This window comes from Eumetopias jubatus, unplaced genomic scaffold, assembly GCF_037043125.1.
Source record: "Eumetopias jubatus isolate StellerSeaLion01/CBP00866 unplaced genomic scaffold, mEumJub1_p1.0 scaffold_3, whole genome shotgun sequence".
NCBI lineage: Eukaryota > Metazoa > Chordata > Mammalia > Carnivora > Otariidae > Eumetopias > Eumetopias jubatus.
In genome coordinates this window covers 50,730,441-50,747,201 of record NW_028274809.1, presented here as the reverse complement: position 1 = coordinate 50,747,201, position 16,761 = coordinate 50,730,441, and the positions used below count along the sequence as shown (strand labels likewise).

General features: G+C 42.1%; 1 protein-coding gene across 2 annotated transcripts in view; it reads right to left on the bottom strand.

Annotated features, from left to right (window-relative positions):
- Positions 1-14,771, bottom strand: part of FRZB (frizzled related protein) — a 36,723-nt gene extending 21,952 nt beyond the window's left edge. Inside the window, exons 1-3 of one of the 2 annotated variants that reach the window (XM_088022093.1) lie at positions 14,761-14,771; positions 8,004-8,467; positions 1,771-1,818 (exon numbers count right to left, since the gene is read on the bottom strand). In XM_088022093.1, the coding sequence (XP_087878219.1) occupies positions 1,771-1,818; positions 8,004-8,467; positions 14,761-14,771 (523 nt within the window). Of the gene's footprint in view, positions 1-1,770; positions 1,819-8,003; positions 8,482-14,760 lie in introns of those variants that run through there. The other variant, XM_028123435.2, reaches the window with a different exon arrangement.
- Positions 14,772-16,761: the final 1,990 nt, after the last annotated feature.

Sequence of the window (16,761 nt, the reverse complement as noted above, 5' to 3'; positions counted from 1 at the left end):
GAGAAATAGAAAAGTCTACAATATTTGGAGACTTAAATATTAATCTCAAAGTGATCAATAGATGTAGCACACAGATAATGGGCAAGAATATAAAAGTACTAAACAACAGTATTAACTAATCTAATTGACATTTAAAGAACATTCTACCCGGGACGCCTGGGTGACTCAGTCGTTTAAGTGTCTGCCATTGGCTCAGGTCATGATCCCAGGGCTCTGGGATCAAGCCCTGCACTGGGCTCCTTGCTCAGCGGGGAGCCTGCTTCTCCCTCTCCTCCCTGCTTGTGCTCTCTCTCACTATCTCCGTCTCTCTCTCTCTCTCAAGTAAATAAAGAACATTCTACCCAACAACTGCAGAATATACATATTTTTCCCCAAGTGCAAATAAAACATTCACCAAGATAAATCATATCCTGGGTCACAGAATAAACCTTAACAAATTTAAAAAAATCAAGATTATACAAAGTATATTCTCTAATCATAGCAGAATTAGAATAAAATATAACAACATAAAGAGAAAAATCTCCAAATAGCAGCAAATTTAACAGCACAGGTAATTCATGAGTCAAAGAGGTAGTCTCAAGAGAAATTATAAAATTTTAAACAGAAGAAAAATTAAAATAAAACCTATCAAACTCTGTGAGAAGCAAACAAAGCCATCCTTAGATGGATACTTATAGCATTAAATTACTATACTAGAAAAGAAGAAAAGTCTCAAATCATAATCTAAGCTTCCAGTTTAAGGGGGGAAAAAAAGACAGCAAAATAAATCCTATGCAAGCAGAGGAAAGCAATACTGAGCAGAAATCAATAAAATTGAAAACAGAGAAACAATAAGAGAAAAATCAATGGAACCAAAACACGGTTCTTTATATCCAGAATACAGCACTACTTTCATAGGCGTAAGCTATCACTCCAAACCTATTAAAATAGCTAGGATTAAAAAAATAAAAACCTGAAAATACCACACGCCAGAAGGGATGCACAACAACTGGAACTCTAACACATTGCTAGTGTAAAATTGAACAGCCATTTTGGAAACAGTTTGGCAGCTTTTTACAAAGTTAAACATACCCTTACCATATAACCACAGTAAGTCTATTCCTAGATATCTACCCTAGAGAAATGAAGAATTATGTTTATACAAAAACCTTTACACAAATATTTATAGTAGATCTACCCATGACTGACAAAAACTAGAAACAGACCAATAATCCTTCAAGACATGAATGGCTAAACAAATGGTAATAGACTCAAGTCATAAGATATTTGGCAATTAAAATGAATCGATACTGCTACATGCAGCAACAACTTGGACGAAGCTCAAAGACATTATGGTAAGTGAAACAAGCCAATCTCAAAAGGTTACATACTCTACCATTCCATTTATAAGATCATCTCAAAAAGACAAAGCTGGAGTGGGGAATACATCAGTGATGACCAGTGGTTAAGGGTGAGAGAAGATTATGGAGAGATAGCATGAGGAAGTTTCTTCTGAGGTGTTACAGCTATTCTGTATCTTTATCGTGGTAGTGGTTACACAAGTCTATCCATGCATTACAATCCACAGAACTCATAAAATCCACACAGTTTTTAAAGACCAAGAGAAAAGGTCAATTTTATTATATGCTAATTTTTAAAATAAAATATAATTTTTTAAGTTTACTTTTAAAACATAGGGCACAAACGTACCCATATAAGAGTTGAGTATCTAGGTTACAAAGACTAATTTGAAAACAAATGAAAATTAGGGGAAGATAGTGATATACTCACCACTGCTGGCCCCTCTACAGTTTCCATTACTAGAATCCATAGGAAAATCTGAAAGGTGATAGAATAAAAGAATTATACTTTAGTCATTGTTATTTCAAAAGTTCCCATATAAAAATCCAATTCAGTCATGAATTTAATTTGGGTAAGAACCCAAGAGTCTCAAGGAAGTGGATTCTTATTAGTGCCCTGAGCTTGGCACTCTATTACTTCTAGGTCAAATAAGGACAAGATCTATTCTTTCATGTGATTGAGAGATGATACACTTTCTTGAATCCTCATCAACTGCACATAAAATTTCAGGATTTAATAAGTTTTTGAGTCTCATGCAATTTCTGACACAATAAAGTCCACGTACATATTAAGCATTCACCTAACGCTTGTGTCTTAACTAAAGAAGCAAACACATCTCTTCAATAAATAGACGTATCACACATGACTAGCATATATTTAAATTCTTAGTGCGTCAGGAAAGCATTCAGAACACATTCTCACGCCCTTTGTTACCTGTAAACTAAACAGTTCTTCAGCAGAAAGCAAGCATACCATGCAAGGACCACTCAAGCCAGTGCGATAGACATGGTAATAACTGGAAATTGCCAATGACTCTACCATAATCCCAGAAAATGGTAGTGATACACAGTAAATAGTACTTACATATTCTTCTGTGTTCTATTTAAGAACGTAGCCTCTAGTGAATAAGAGTGCCTCAGCAAAATAGCATGCTGAGACTTGCTGCACCTCGCTATCTATTTTTATTGATACTTGAACTCCAAACTTTTATATAAGTTTTAATTTTGTATTAACACTTTGTTAAATGAGTTTAATATCTGTTTATCCTAACAGAAAATAACATTCTTCCCCTGTCCTTTTTCCTTATAGGATGTATCATGAATAAATTAAAAAGGAGTGGCTGAATACCATTTTAGGACAATAGCACTCAAAATTACAATTAATGAATTACTTTCACAGGCTTAGTAATCATCATCTGGGATTTGATCTTTTTTTATCTTTCATTTTTATTCATATGGTATTTAAAAAGCTATACACAAGGAAAGATAGTAACCACCAAATAAATAGGCAACAAATAACTTGATTCTAAAACATTAATTCAACTCAGTCATATACTATTAATTTAATGACTTTTATCCTATTCAAAGCCTTTATTCATGATAAATGTATCCAAGTGTTAAAGTAACATGCCAATTGTTTTATTCCTTAATATGTCCAATAATCATAACACACATATGATCTATACAAAAATGATCTCTCTGGGGGCGCCTGGGGGGCTCAGTCTGTTAAGCATCCAACTCTTGATTTTGGCTCAGGTCATGATCTCAGGTCCTGGGATTAAGCTGCGTGTTGGGCTCCCTGCTCAGCAGGGAGTCTGCTTCTCCTTCTCCTTCTCTGCCCCTCCCCCCTGCTCATGTTCTCTCTCTAATAAATAAAATCTTAAAAAAAAAATAGGGTAAAAATCAAGGTTGACTCCTAGGCCTGGAGCATGGGTATGCTGGGGCCTCATAGCCATAGAAAAGATACTAGAAGAGTATAGGTCGATGAGGATAAGGAAATGAAGAGTGCACTTTGTGGCATGATGAGATGGAGGGGCTCTGGGTTAGATGTGAGAGTCTGGAATGCACTGTTATCTCAAAAGGGCAGTGAGGTAGTTATCCCTAATCTCTTGGAATCCCTGTCCAGGGCTGTCTTTTATTCTCTTAAGCTACATATAAGTGGGCTTTCAAAATACGATGGACAAAATTTGATCCTTTAACTGCAATCTGACAGTCAAAAGATGCCGATTCTTTCTAAAGTTATGAATCACCTCTCTTCATGAGACAGGAAGTGTAGTGGAGAACGGCTTCTGGCTTGAATCTTTTCTCTTAATAGCTTTATGAACTTGCACAAGTCACTTGTACGCCTCAGCTTCCTTTTCTTCAAAATACCTACCACGGAGTTATTATAATAAGTCGATATGCATAACACACTTAAAACAGCAGACAGACAACGTTGGTACATTCTGTTGCTGCCCAAGATCCCTCTCCTGAGAGGGCATACTGTTGTTGCTAAACACTCACACTCTGCTTGGCCATTTGTCAGTCACTTCACATGAAGAGTTCTTTTGTTCTTCTCTATTCCCAAAGTCAATCTCAAATGACTTGCTCAAGGTCTAACATTAATGGCAAAACTGGAATTCCAACTTAGGGCACCTACCTCTAAAACTGTGAAACTGCAGAAACAGAACCAATTCTTCATTATTCAAAACTGTAGCTCTTCTTTCTATACACCTCATGGAAAGACAAAGGCCAAACAGAACGGAGTCGATTTTGCTATTTATAGCAACAACGATTTGGAAGTTTGGTAGTAGGAATGAAATAGAAAAGAAGTTATTAAAATAGGATTTGGGGACTATGCAAGATTCTATCACCACTAATTAGGTTAGCTATAATGAAATACCAGAACTCGCGGAGACACCCTCTTCCCTACCCCGTCCAGAGTGCCTTTCAATATTTTATGGAGTGAGGGATCCTTAGAACTGGGTTTTCTCCAGCCTTAATCTAAAATTTCCATTTCTCCTTTCCACTCCATTTGCCTTCCTATCACACTAAATAATTCTTCCTTCTTGGTATTCGGCCCCTCAAATATTTGCAGACCAGGGCTTAAAGAAAAGGCTGCCTGTTCCTCAGAGCATGGAGAAATGACTGCACAGCGGTGCCTGCACCCGAAAGCTGGCGCGGCACAGGCAGGGGAGAGAGATGTGGAGACGTGTTAGCTGGGGTGACGAGCTAACACAGCCGCGGAAAGCAGTGGTGACTGAGGACTGATTATAAAGCCCTTGGCATGGCAAACCATGGGTGTTGAATAAATAGCTGGTAAATATCATACCATAAGTTTTCTTAAATTCTTGATCGCTACATTTCCAAGATAAACCACTTGTAACTGACCGACATCCCTCAGACTCATTCCTTCTTCCTGGTGCTCCCAAAAGGGATTTATTCTTGAGCCCGAGGTCCAGGTCCATTTGTGGAAAATGCAATGTTAAGCTTATGTGTTCAGAAGGAAGATCCACTTTTCCAGTTGGGTCCCGGCGTAGAGCTTGGTTTCCAGAGCTGAAGTGATCAAACTTCTAAGCTGTATCTGCGTTGACCAGCATACCACTTCAAAAAAGAACACCTCACTTTGCTAGAACGAGCAAAAGTGGTGAAAAGAGCAGAGCAGCTGCACAATCTGCCAGGGACTACGTCCCAGGTACGATGCTGCTTCATTTCATCTTCACCAGGCCCCGGGGGGATGTAAAGGTGGGCTGTCTCCATGGTACAGATCAGAAACTTTCAATCAGAGAGCTTACAGAATTTCCCCATAATAACACTCAAGAAGAGGCAGAGTCCAGATTCAGCGCCAGTGCCTGGTCTGCTGGGCTCCCAGCCCACACTCCTGACTTGCCACACGATCCTGAAGCCTGGACTCGAGGTCTGAACTGGCCGAAATGAATTCTCAGATGAAGCAGTTGTACATGAAGCCACAGCTCCATAGTAAATAGACAATGTGGAAAAAGAACAAATGTCATAGGAATTTGTTGGTAATGGTCAGGATAGGAGGTTTTTGTTTTTTTGTTTTTTTTAATGTATGCTGGCCCTTAGTATTTTGAAAGCAAAACATAGTTTGAAGCACTACTCCATTTCAATAAGACTTTGCTTTGTAAATGGGCCTAAACTTGTCTGTGGAGATAACAGACCCCTGTGAATGGTAGGATTTAAAAATCCTCTTGGCATTGAAGGATTGTGAAAGGTGGCCCCTTTTATTCAGGGAGACCTCATTTTTGTATTCCACTGGTTTCTAATCATAAAACATAATTCTGTTTATACGTAAAGGAAGGGGAAAAAAGGGGCTTCGTGAACTATCATATCCCACTGAACCAAAGAGTATATTGCATCGTAAATTAAACTGGCCACATATGGTAGTTACTAAGTAATTCCAGGTGCCTGACAGTTTGACCCAGGATAGGGAATGCAATTTTCAGCAAGCTGGCCTGGGAAGCCAGGAGACCCTTGGGGGTAGACTCCACCTTCTCCGTTCCCCATCCCCACCTCCCCTGCAGCTGCCTCCTGCCGCTGGTGTCTCTCAGACTCACACTGAAGGTTGTGGTAAAGGGAGACTGTCACAAAAAATATGGTTCCCACTGCCACCTAACCCTCCCTATTTTTCTAGCAAGGATGCTGTCAACAAAGCAGATATTATGGCATTTTAAAGCAGCTCAGAAACCAGGTCCCACGTACTGACAAATTGTTTCCATGATGGCCTATTTGAGTGCTTCAATGAGGCAACTGTTCTGCATTCGGTCCCCAATGATAGGTAATTCAGGGACACTTAAGGAAACTGCTTCCCATCCATATTGACCATGGCTTTTGAAAGCTGTTACCCTTGCCAAGCCTCTCTCATTTGAGGTCCATCTCCAAGAGAGGTTTCAGAGCAAGTCTTTTCCTTTAAGGGGAGGAAAGCATTTCAGAGTGAACCACAGCCACCTCATTCCTAGTCCTTGGCCTGAGCGAAGCGCCAGCATTTAACTGATTCTAAGTGCCTGGCAAACCAGGGCAGCAACTGACCAAGCTCTTCCAGATTCTATGCAGCCTGTGACGTTAGTGAGTACAAAGGCTCAAGAGTGTTTTAGCCCAAAGATTAATAGGAAGTACATTCCTTTCTGCTTATAGTATACAACCAGTTCTTAGCTCTTGATTAAAATCAAGAAGACAATAGGTCTATATAAGACCAATTCGCTAAGTGAGAGGACGATGGAAAAGCTTCTAAGCTTCTGGAATCTTTCTGTTCAGTGCTGGTTTTGCAGCTATTTGTACTTTTTGCCTCTTCACTCACTTTCTGTTAAGCAGGTCAATGTGCACAGAAAGCAATTTTCCCACGTCATTTCTCTGAAACCAAGAACTATTACCTAGAAATGGACTAAGGCCATGAGCATAGGCTGAGCAAGTGGAGAGGCAGAAGGAGGAAAAAAACTGATGCCCAGGAAATGAACAGAAGAGGCAATCAAGTCATCACATCTAATAACAGAATTCCTTGGTGTGGGGGCGGGGGGGTATGAAAAAGGACCAACCATAAAAAATATGAAATTCTATGAGGGTGAAATTTGAGTTCAGGGGTAACTGGTAAGAGTGACATTTAGTAAGAATTAAATGAACCATAATGAACTAGGTCTAGCTGAGATCTTCAGAGTTAGGAGTGTCAAAATTAAACCAAACACTAGTGAGAAAACAACTTGTGATTGATTCCATTAAATGTAGAACAGCAATCCAGCTTTCCGGTAAGGAAAGATTAAGATGAATGTATGGTTGATGCACACACAGAACAAAGGGCATGAAATAAGATATTAAAGACATACTTGCAGATCCTAACAATGGGATAAGGGCTGAGATTCAAAATAACATTACATGAGTGAACGATGATAACACGCCTTAAATATAACTCCTTTCATCCATATGTCACTTACAAAAGGACTTGAAGGCATGTGGGAATGTGAAAAGAGCCCAGCAATTTCACTTCGCCAGCTCTGTGGCTGGGAGCAAGTCACAGAAGCCAATTAGCAGTGCATAGCAATGTTTCACAGCTGTTTCAGTCCGGAATGGAAGAACAATTTATCTCATTGAAAGGAGGGGGAAATTTAAGGTGAAGGTAATTGCTCAAATTGGACTTTGAGCAAACACATACCACTAACATCTGTGGGTTGGAGTAAGGTTACTGAAATTATCTAGGCATTTCTAATGATTTGAAGAAAAGGGTGCTTCGGTTTTGTTTTCACCACACAATCTTGACAAGCGGCTAAAACAGCAAAGCTATGGAAAACGGATGCTTGAGAATGCAAGAGAATCCGGGAAGAAAGTGCAATGACTGTAAACAAATTAAGACAGTAAGAAGGGAGCATCACTCATACAAGATGAGGCTGCGCAGACATGTAAAGGATGAAAAGTGCAAGGTCAGTGTTGACAACAAGTGTGACCGGAGTGGAAAGAAATGCGTGTTGTAGAAAGACAGATTACCTACTGGCACGGAGTGCATCAGTCTGGAAGAGAGAAGAAAGAAGTGGTGCCCCACAGAGGAGTGATTCAGAGAAGCGATCCCAAGAAAAAAAGGCAGAATTAGAAAGTAAAAGGCGAGTAACAAAAACTCCCAGAAGCGAGAAGCGGGGTGGCTGGAGGTCAGCAGAGAGGCCGGGCCAGGTCAGGACTCACCAGTTCCGTCCGCGGTGACGATAGCCTCGGGAGAGATGCACACGCCACGGTCATAAACAGGCAGCTCCTCGCAGGCCAGACTCTCGGGCCACGAGTGGCGGTACTTGATGAGGATGGGCTCGCAGCCCTGCCGGGCCCGCTCGCACACAGACTTGCAGGGCTTGATGGGCTCGTGCTGGAAGTCAATGGTGCAGATGGGCGCGTACATGGCACAGAGGAAGAAGAGCAGATCGGGACTGCAGTGGGTGCCCAGCAGACCTTCGAACTGCTCGATGGCCAGGATGGCGTTGGCCTGGGTGCTGTGGTGCAGGTGGTTGGGCATCTTGGTCATGTTCCAGGGCAGGGACTTGCACAGGGGGATGCGGACGGGCTCACAGGCTGCAGCCCGAGCTTCGGGCACCCAGAGCAGGCAAAGCGCAGCCAGAGCGAGCAGCCCGGCCCGCAGCAGCAGCATCCCTCCTGGACTGCCGCAGACCATGATCCCGGCAGGACGGGGCAGGGTGGAGTAGTGCCGAGCACGCCGAGAGGCCCGCTCCGCGGTCCCCTCTTCCCCCCCTGCAAATGGACACAATGATCTGGGAGCTTCTCCTCCCCCGACGATCTCAGTTTCCTTGGATCAAATTCCCCCAATGGGGTCCCACGAGCTCCGCCGATCTCCTGCCGCCGCCGCCCCTGCCGCTCTGGCTCTTCTTTCCCGACGTCTAAGCCTTCTGGGGCAGCAGCATCTCTTTATTCCTTGCTCCCTCTGGCAGAAGCGTCAGACTTCGCAGATGAATCAGATTAGAGGAAAACAAGAGGAAGCGAGGGAGAAATAAAAACAAAAGTAGAATTCAGCTGAGGCACTTGGAGCTCTGGACTGTCACGTCCCCTGGATTACGAAAAAGGTGTTAACAGAAGCAGGAAATTCTCCAAGGGGGGAGGGGTGCGGGGGATGGAGGGGGAAACCAGAGGGAAAAGACTCTAAATGGGGGAGGAGGGTGCAGTAAGAGTTTTCAAGTCTTGTAGACTGAGCAAAAAGATCCAGCTCTTGGTAGGAGCTGCCGCGGCTGCAGCGACCGCCGCAGGCTGGAAGGACCCGGCCGCCGCAGGAGCCCCGACGCGAGGTCTATGCCTCGGACCCGGTGCTCTTCATTTTCCCACCTCCTGGCCAGAGAGGCAGCTCTGCCCGCCCCCCGCGCCGGGTGCAGTCCCAGCCCTCCAACGCCGGCTCCTTTTCCCGGGAAGGGAGCGGGGATGGAGGAGAGAAGGTCTGCGGGTTGGAGGCAGAGGGGAGGGCAGCCTGGAGAAGCAGCCCGGACGCTACAACCCCACACGGCGCTGACTTGAGACGTGCATCCCTTCCCCATGCCCACACTGGCTCCAAAGAAGAGCCCCCAGCCCCTCGCTGAAAGCCAACCACAATCCCTCATGGAGGAGTACCCCAAGTTCCCCACTTGGGAGCCCGCCCAAGCACCCTCGCTCCCTGGAGGTGGCTCTTTAAGCTTTACCTCTGCGGATCACCAGCTCTGCGCAAAGTCAGACCTGAGGAGGATGGACTGCAGTAATGTCGCTTTACATGTCTAAGTCACAGAAGGCACAGCGCCCTGCATGCAGCAGTGGAGGCTTATCAACCCAGAGGTCAGGTCTACGCGAGTCTCCATTATGAATAACAAAGTGGGAGGGGGGGAGACTGCCTTTCAAAAAAAAGAAAGAAAAGAAATGTTCATAATTACAAGTGGGCCACCAGAAGCAAGAAACGGGTTTAAATTTTTTTTCTTTGCCCTGCAGAATTAGAATTTTTGAGTTTTGCTTCTTAAGGTTAAGAGTAAAAAACTACCTGCTTTGAAGTATTTAGATTTTTTTATTCTGATTTTACTCACTACAATAACGTGACACTATCTCTTGTCACCAACAATTTCACCTAACACTTGAGAGAACCACGTAGGAAAATTACATACAGGTAATAATAATCATGATGATGACAACAATAAAACCCTTTCCATCCAAATTAACTCAATCTAGAGAAGAAAATGGAAAACAGATCCCCTCCTGTTCTGCTCCTTCCACTAATGAGCCGCCCCTTTTCCTTCCTCTCCCCCTCTGCCTTCTCAGGGCATATTGTAAATGGAATGACCTACAGAGGCCCTGCACCCTGCCCTTTCACCCAGCAAAAGGATTGCAGACCCCTCAGAAAACACAGCCTTCATTGAGAAGAGAAGGAAACAAACCCTAAAACAAAACAGGAAGTCACCTTTGCTCTGCATCATTGAAATATTTTGCTGCTTTAATCCAGCCATTTCTCACAGTCAGTGAGAAGCCGAAAAAAAAGATGCCCCCACTTCAGAGCACACAGGGAGATGCTGGTTTCCACTCGCCAGCATTGACCTGATGGCACTAACAAAACAGCAGTGCTCACTTGGGTTTATGAAATTTTATCTCTAAAATGACCATAAACACCAGTTTGTGACTAAAGTTAAATTTTTGCAGAAGAAAGTTTGTTCCACTTAGGGGGAAAAAAGAACAAAACAGATGGTAGGTAGGGAGTCATTGAGTTAGTATACAAACTTTGCCTGGTCTACAGTCATTTAATGTCATGTAAGAGAACAAAGCCAAAACTTATAGACATGAATTAGATGAAAAATGATATAGCAAGTACAATTTGCCAGAAGAAAATTGAAAACAGTCAATATTAGAGCATTTGCGGGCTAATCTGCATCTAAAAATGTGGCTGGGATTTTCAATAAATTGGAAAAAACGAAGAGTAGCTGTAATAGATTGTTTGCTATATATATGTTCTCCTGTTCATCCTAAGTCTTACAATGTAAGAAGAAACAAGCTAATTGTTTTTATGGTTCCACAACTATCTGAAATAAAAGCTGCTTTCCTTCCCCTTCACAGAAGTTACTTATCCATTTTGTCTAACGTCCCCCCACAAGTTTTCTCTAATCCAGATGTGTCTTTATTAAAACCCAAAATAAATTTCACTGCCTCCCAGAAGCCTTTTTGAGTACACTGCCTGGGTCTGTTCATTTTTCTAACTAGTTCCTCTTGAACTTTGTTCATTTTTGCAAATTGTTCTTTAGCACCTGTCAATTTACTGCTTTAAAATTTTTTCTCTGGGGCACCTGGGTGGCTTAGTCATTAAGCGTCTGCCTTCGGCTCAGGTCATGATCCCAGGGTCCTGGGATCGAGCCCCACATCGGGCTCCTTGCTCCACAGGAAGCCTGATTCTCCCTCTCCCATTCCCCCTGCTTGTATTCCCTCTCTCACTGTGTCTCTCTCTGTCAAATAAATAAATAAAATCTTTAAAAAAAAATTTTTTTCTTTTATTATTTCATCTGGGTGTGCTCTGCCTTCCTAAATGGCACATGTGATTTTTTTCAAGAAGAGAATTCATCTTCTCTTTTTTTTAAACAGACATTTGAGAAATGTGAACTGGTATACTTAGAATGCAATATTTTAAATATTAAAGTATAAATGTCTAAAAAGTAAAAAATAATAAACATCTGAAAGAGAAATAAAATACAATTTGAACAAATAGTGATAGCGAAGTTTGAACAATAGGCCATGTGATCCTGAAGGAAACACCAATTAGATATGACAAACAGTCTCCACTAGTGGATGAGCCATACCCCTGAGAATTAATGCCCTTCCAACAGCCCCACAGTTAGAGAAAATTAAGGGAAGGTTGAAACCTGGTTCCTCAGAGGAAATAGGTCATAGGTCATTTATTTCTCTGATGTTATTTTTGCACGGTTTTATTTAACCGGTGTTGAGCTGACTGAATCCTTCTGTAACAGTGGGACTGGGCTGCATGAAAGCAGTGGACTGCTTTAGACATCTCCCCAGATCTGCCGAAGAAAGCTTAAAGAATTTGCAGGCAACACATAAGTGGCTGGAGAATTGAAGCTTTTTAAGTGATATTCTGATGGGCACAGCAATAGGGATCTTTTAAAACTCACTTTTTAGAACTAAGGAGGAAAATCAAAGATTTTTGCAGTGGATTTTACATTTGAGAAAGTTGTCAAGGTGGCAAATGCAAATTATTAATGAACCAAGACCATACTGAAAAACATCTATGAAGCCAGATTCCAGGACCTTAAAAGGCTCCCCACCCCCCCACCCCCGCCAAAGCATATCCAGTGCCTCTTCAGGGGATGAGGGCACTTCAAAGTAACCTCGTGTGTGTGGCCCCTGACTCTCTGAGAGCATAGCACCCGCCCCCAGCACCTACTTGGGCTGTGAGTCAATTCTGGGCTCTCAGCTGCTTAGGAACTGCCCCCAGACCTATGCATGGCCAATAAGCTTTCTCAGAATGCATCATGGCACTATGGTCATTGGCATTTCATCTAATTTCCTAACAAGGGTTCCAGTAGTGACTTCAAGAAAAGATCTTCCTATATAGAATTGTTGAATCACTATATTGTACACCTGAAACTGATAGAACATTGGCTGTTAACAACACTGGAATTAAAATTTAAAAAGATGGGGCATCTGGGTGGCTCAGTTGTTAAGCATCTGCCTTCAGCTCAGGTCATGATCTCAGGGTCCTGGGATCGAGCCCCACATCGGGCTCCCTGCTCAGCTGGGAGGCCTGCTTCTCCCTCTCCCACTCCCCCCTGCTTGTGTTCCCTCTCTCACTGTGTCTCTCTCTGTCAAATAAATAAATAAAATCTTTAAAAAAAAATTTAAGAAGATAAAAATAAAATACCAGGGATGCCTGGGTGGCTCAGCCAGTTAAGCATCTGCCTCAGGCTCAGGTCATGGCCCCGAGTCGGACTCCCTGCTCAATGCGGAGCCTGGTTCTCCCTCTCCTCTTTCTCGCTATCTCTGAATCTCTCTCTCTCTCCCAAATAAATAAGTAAATAATCTCTTTTTAAAAATAAAATGAAATAAAAAATAAAATACCAAACAGAAAAAAAAAGATCTTCCTAGAGGTTTTCACTGTGAAATAGCCATCTTTCCAAAATTTAAATTTGACCAATAAAAAAAAAAGAATTTGTAATGTCTTGTTTTTGACAATAATTTAAGTGTCCAACATTCTTTTTCATCTGTTTAAGCACACTTTAAACTTACCCTGGGTTTGCGTTTAAAAGAGGATCGACATCTGTCCCTTAAGAAAATGTGCTTATATTTCTACAGGCAGGGCTGATCTGTGAAATAATTATCAACTAGTACAGCATGGGCATGGATCAGTCTGAATGACTGAGGCTAGTCCCATTCTGCACCAACTGGGGATCAGCCTTACATACCCAGGGAGCAAGTGAACTAGTGTTTATTGAGTACCTACTATCTGTGAGCCACCTAAGCCATTCGATGCTTTGCAGGAGGTATTAGTTGCAAAGACAAAGAAACCGAGGCTCAGAGGAATGGAGGAATTTCCCAAAGTTCTCTCGACTAGAATAGGACCCGTCGGAGGTGGGACTTGAATCCATGCTCCTTTCCCAACTCCGACAATCACATTTCTTCCTAGGCAGAGAGGATTTGGGACCAGGATCGACCAGGGCTCTCTGTGGACCTAGGTTTTGGCCTGAACCCTGTCCACACTGGTTGTCAGACACTGGCTTTGCCTTCCCAGGAACAGAATGTGAAGCCTTGCTCTTCGGAGGGGGAGATCTTATTGCTTTGTGACCTCATTCAAACTATTCTGCGGACCTTATAATTCCTCAAGTTCCACTTTAGGAAGGTATTACCTTTCCAGTCTGCAAACAATCCAATAAAAGCTTCCGGCCGGTGAGCTTCATCAGCATCAGGGCAGGGGCCCTCAACCTGTGGCGTGCAGCAAAATCCCCTGCAGGGCTTGGGGAAACGTGGATGGCTGGGCCCCATGCAGTTTCTGGTAGAGTAGGTCTGGGGTGGGGCCTGAGATTTGGCATTTCTCATATGTTCCCAGGTGATCTGGTATTGCTGTCCAGGGACAACACTTTGAGAATCACTCTTTTGAACAAGAGATGAAGCCCTGATTTACCCTTAGTAAACTTTGCGTACTATAAAGATTCCATTATTTTATCTCCGGGTGATCTTTTCTTAGGAGGAATTTAGAAACAAAATTTCAATAAAGCAGTCTACCAGCTAAATGACACTCTCAAGGGGGTCTAGGGAGGGAAAGAGGACTAGATTTCTCTGCTAGTTACTCAAAGGCAAACCTCAGAGCCCCAGTGAGACTTGACGATAAAACCAGCTGGCAATCTGACCCTCACGTACTTTCCTAAAGGAAAATAGCACCACTCCACCCCCACTGACAACAAAAGAACAATAGATCCAGCTTCAAAGAAGTTCCAGGAGTAACCAGAGTATCTTAGTAATGGAATGAACCTCAGCAGTCTGGCCCACCCACCTGTTCCTCCCCTCTCTAACCTCCCAGCCTTCCCTAACCTAATTTTGAAAAAAACTCAGAGATGAAAAATCACTTCTGCAAAATCATGGAGTCAGCTAATGGCAGTTAATGGGTGCTCAATTCAGTGGTCTTTCTATTTACACCATCCTTCTTCGTTGGAAGTGTGTGTTTTTCTTTCATTTGGAAGCACCAACGCCTATATACAATATGTACGATAATTAAACATAATGATATTGCATTTTCATAATCACATAAAATCATCCAAATCTTCCAAATAGCCCAAATGGATTTGGGGCTCCAGAAGGAGAGGTATGGGACACATCCGAGTGGACCCCAGACTGTAGTGAACCCCCATCTAACAACACTTGAAACTCAGGTGATCCTGAATTTCTTTCTAATCTCCCTTTGACAATATGTAATTACAGATGATTTCTAGAATACCCTTTTGCCATCTTACTCTACAATAGACCTACGTGTTTTGCTACATCTTACATTTTATACCTTTAAAAGTCTTTGATTTCCTCCCTAGTTCCCCCTCTGTTGGTGAAGGGAGATCAAGAGGCACACAGGTCATTCCAACGTGGGCTCTAGGCTTATGGCTGAACAACTGAGCAACTGACTGTGACCATCAAGGCCAAGTCAGAAAAGCCTTAAAATAATCCCCACAATATTAGAAATCCTGCAAAGCAATCAATAAGAAGCAATAACCCAGCTAGTCCTCAGTCACCTGTGGATTGTTAAATGTGAGTCGTACATCTCATCTTTAACCTGGAAGATGAATTGTTCTCTTCCATGGATATATAAATAATTAGAACATGAATCTGCCAACTTGGCAAATATATCAGTTACTAAAGCCAATGAATTTTTTTAAGTCAATTTTTGTTTCCTCGGTCTTGCAGAGTCAATGTTCATCAGAATATCAAAAATGGCGACTGAAAAATTTCTAGGGTCAAAATGAGGCATTTCAAAAATAATTTAGCCAATGTTAAGGCCTAAATCTTAACAGGGATCCTCCTAGTGTTAACAGAACCGTTCCTGGGATTAGGTTTATTACCCTTATTTCACCAATAAGCTAAATTACCCCATGTCGGGATCCTGGCCTGCTGACCTTCTTGCTACCCCAAGAATACTAATCATCCTATTCAGTTTTTCCCCCCGATCCTTTCTAACTGATGCCCTTGACCCTCAAGGTCCCCTCAGCTACTTTACTCGTCCCATCACTAGCTAATAACTCTACCTCTGGCTGATACTCTCTCAATCATTCTCCCCATTTTTCCATCATAAAGAACTGGATCATGAGGAGGCAAATGCAGATGTTATTTTATTCTTCCTCCATATCTTGTTTTGCTATCTGTCTGAAATTTGTCCCAGGAAATCTATTTTCCTTACTCAAAGTTGGGCTCCTTTTTCAATGTATTTATTCCCTAAGCTGGAAACAGGACAAGCTGGAATTCAGTCAGCACCAGAGGATGAAATTTTGAATTTTGTAGACTCTATCATAATAACAAGTGCTTACACAGCATTGACTGATTTACTACATGCCCAGCACTATTAAAGCATCTCACTCATTTAAGCATCACAACAACTCTATACCATAGCAGCTTTATTATTCCCATTTTATGAATGAAGAAGCTGTGCCACAGAATGAATCATTTTCCTAAGATCCCATGACTTAACAAAAGGTCATATCAGGATTCCAATTCAGACAGTCCTCTGCATGAGAAGCTACTCCTCCCCTAGGCACAATGCCCACAAGGAGCAGTTTGGGAAGCTTTAATATAATGTAAATACTCAACCTACTAAATTGCATGCCATTCCTCAGATATCTTTTTTTAATAACAGCTGTATTGAGATATAATTCACATAAAATTTATAAAGTTCACTCTTTTAAAGCATACAATACAGTGGTCCTTAGCTTATTCACAGAGTTATGTAACAATCATCACTATCAATTTTAGAACATTTTCATCACCCCAAAAAAGAAACCCAAACCCATTACCAGTCACTTCTCATTTCCCCCTTAATCCCTTCAGCGCTAGATAACAACTAATCTACATTCTATCTCTACAGATTTGCCTATTTTAAACATATATGTGCATATTCCTATAAATGGAATCATACAATATGGGTTCTTTGTGACTGGCTTCTTTCACCTCCTGTATTGTTTTTAGGTTAACCTATGTTGTAGCCAAAAAGTGGAAAAAAACCAAATACCCATCAGCTGATGGGCACCTGTTTTTTTCCACTTTGGGGCTATAATGAATAATGCTGCTATAACATTTGTGCACACATTTTTTGTGTGTGGACATATGTTTTCATTTCTGTTGGGTATATCCTCAGGAGTGAATTTGCTGGATCACATAGTAACTTCATTTTTAACCTTTTGAGGGACTGCCAAACTCTTTTCCAATTAACTATACCATTTTGCATTCCTACCAGCAA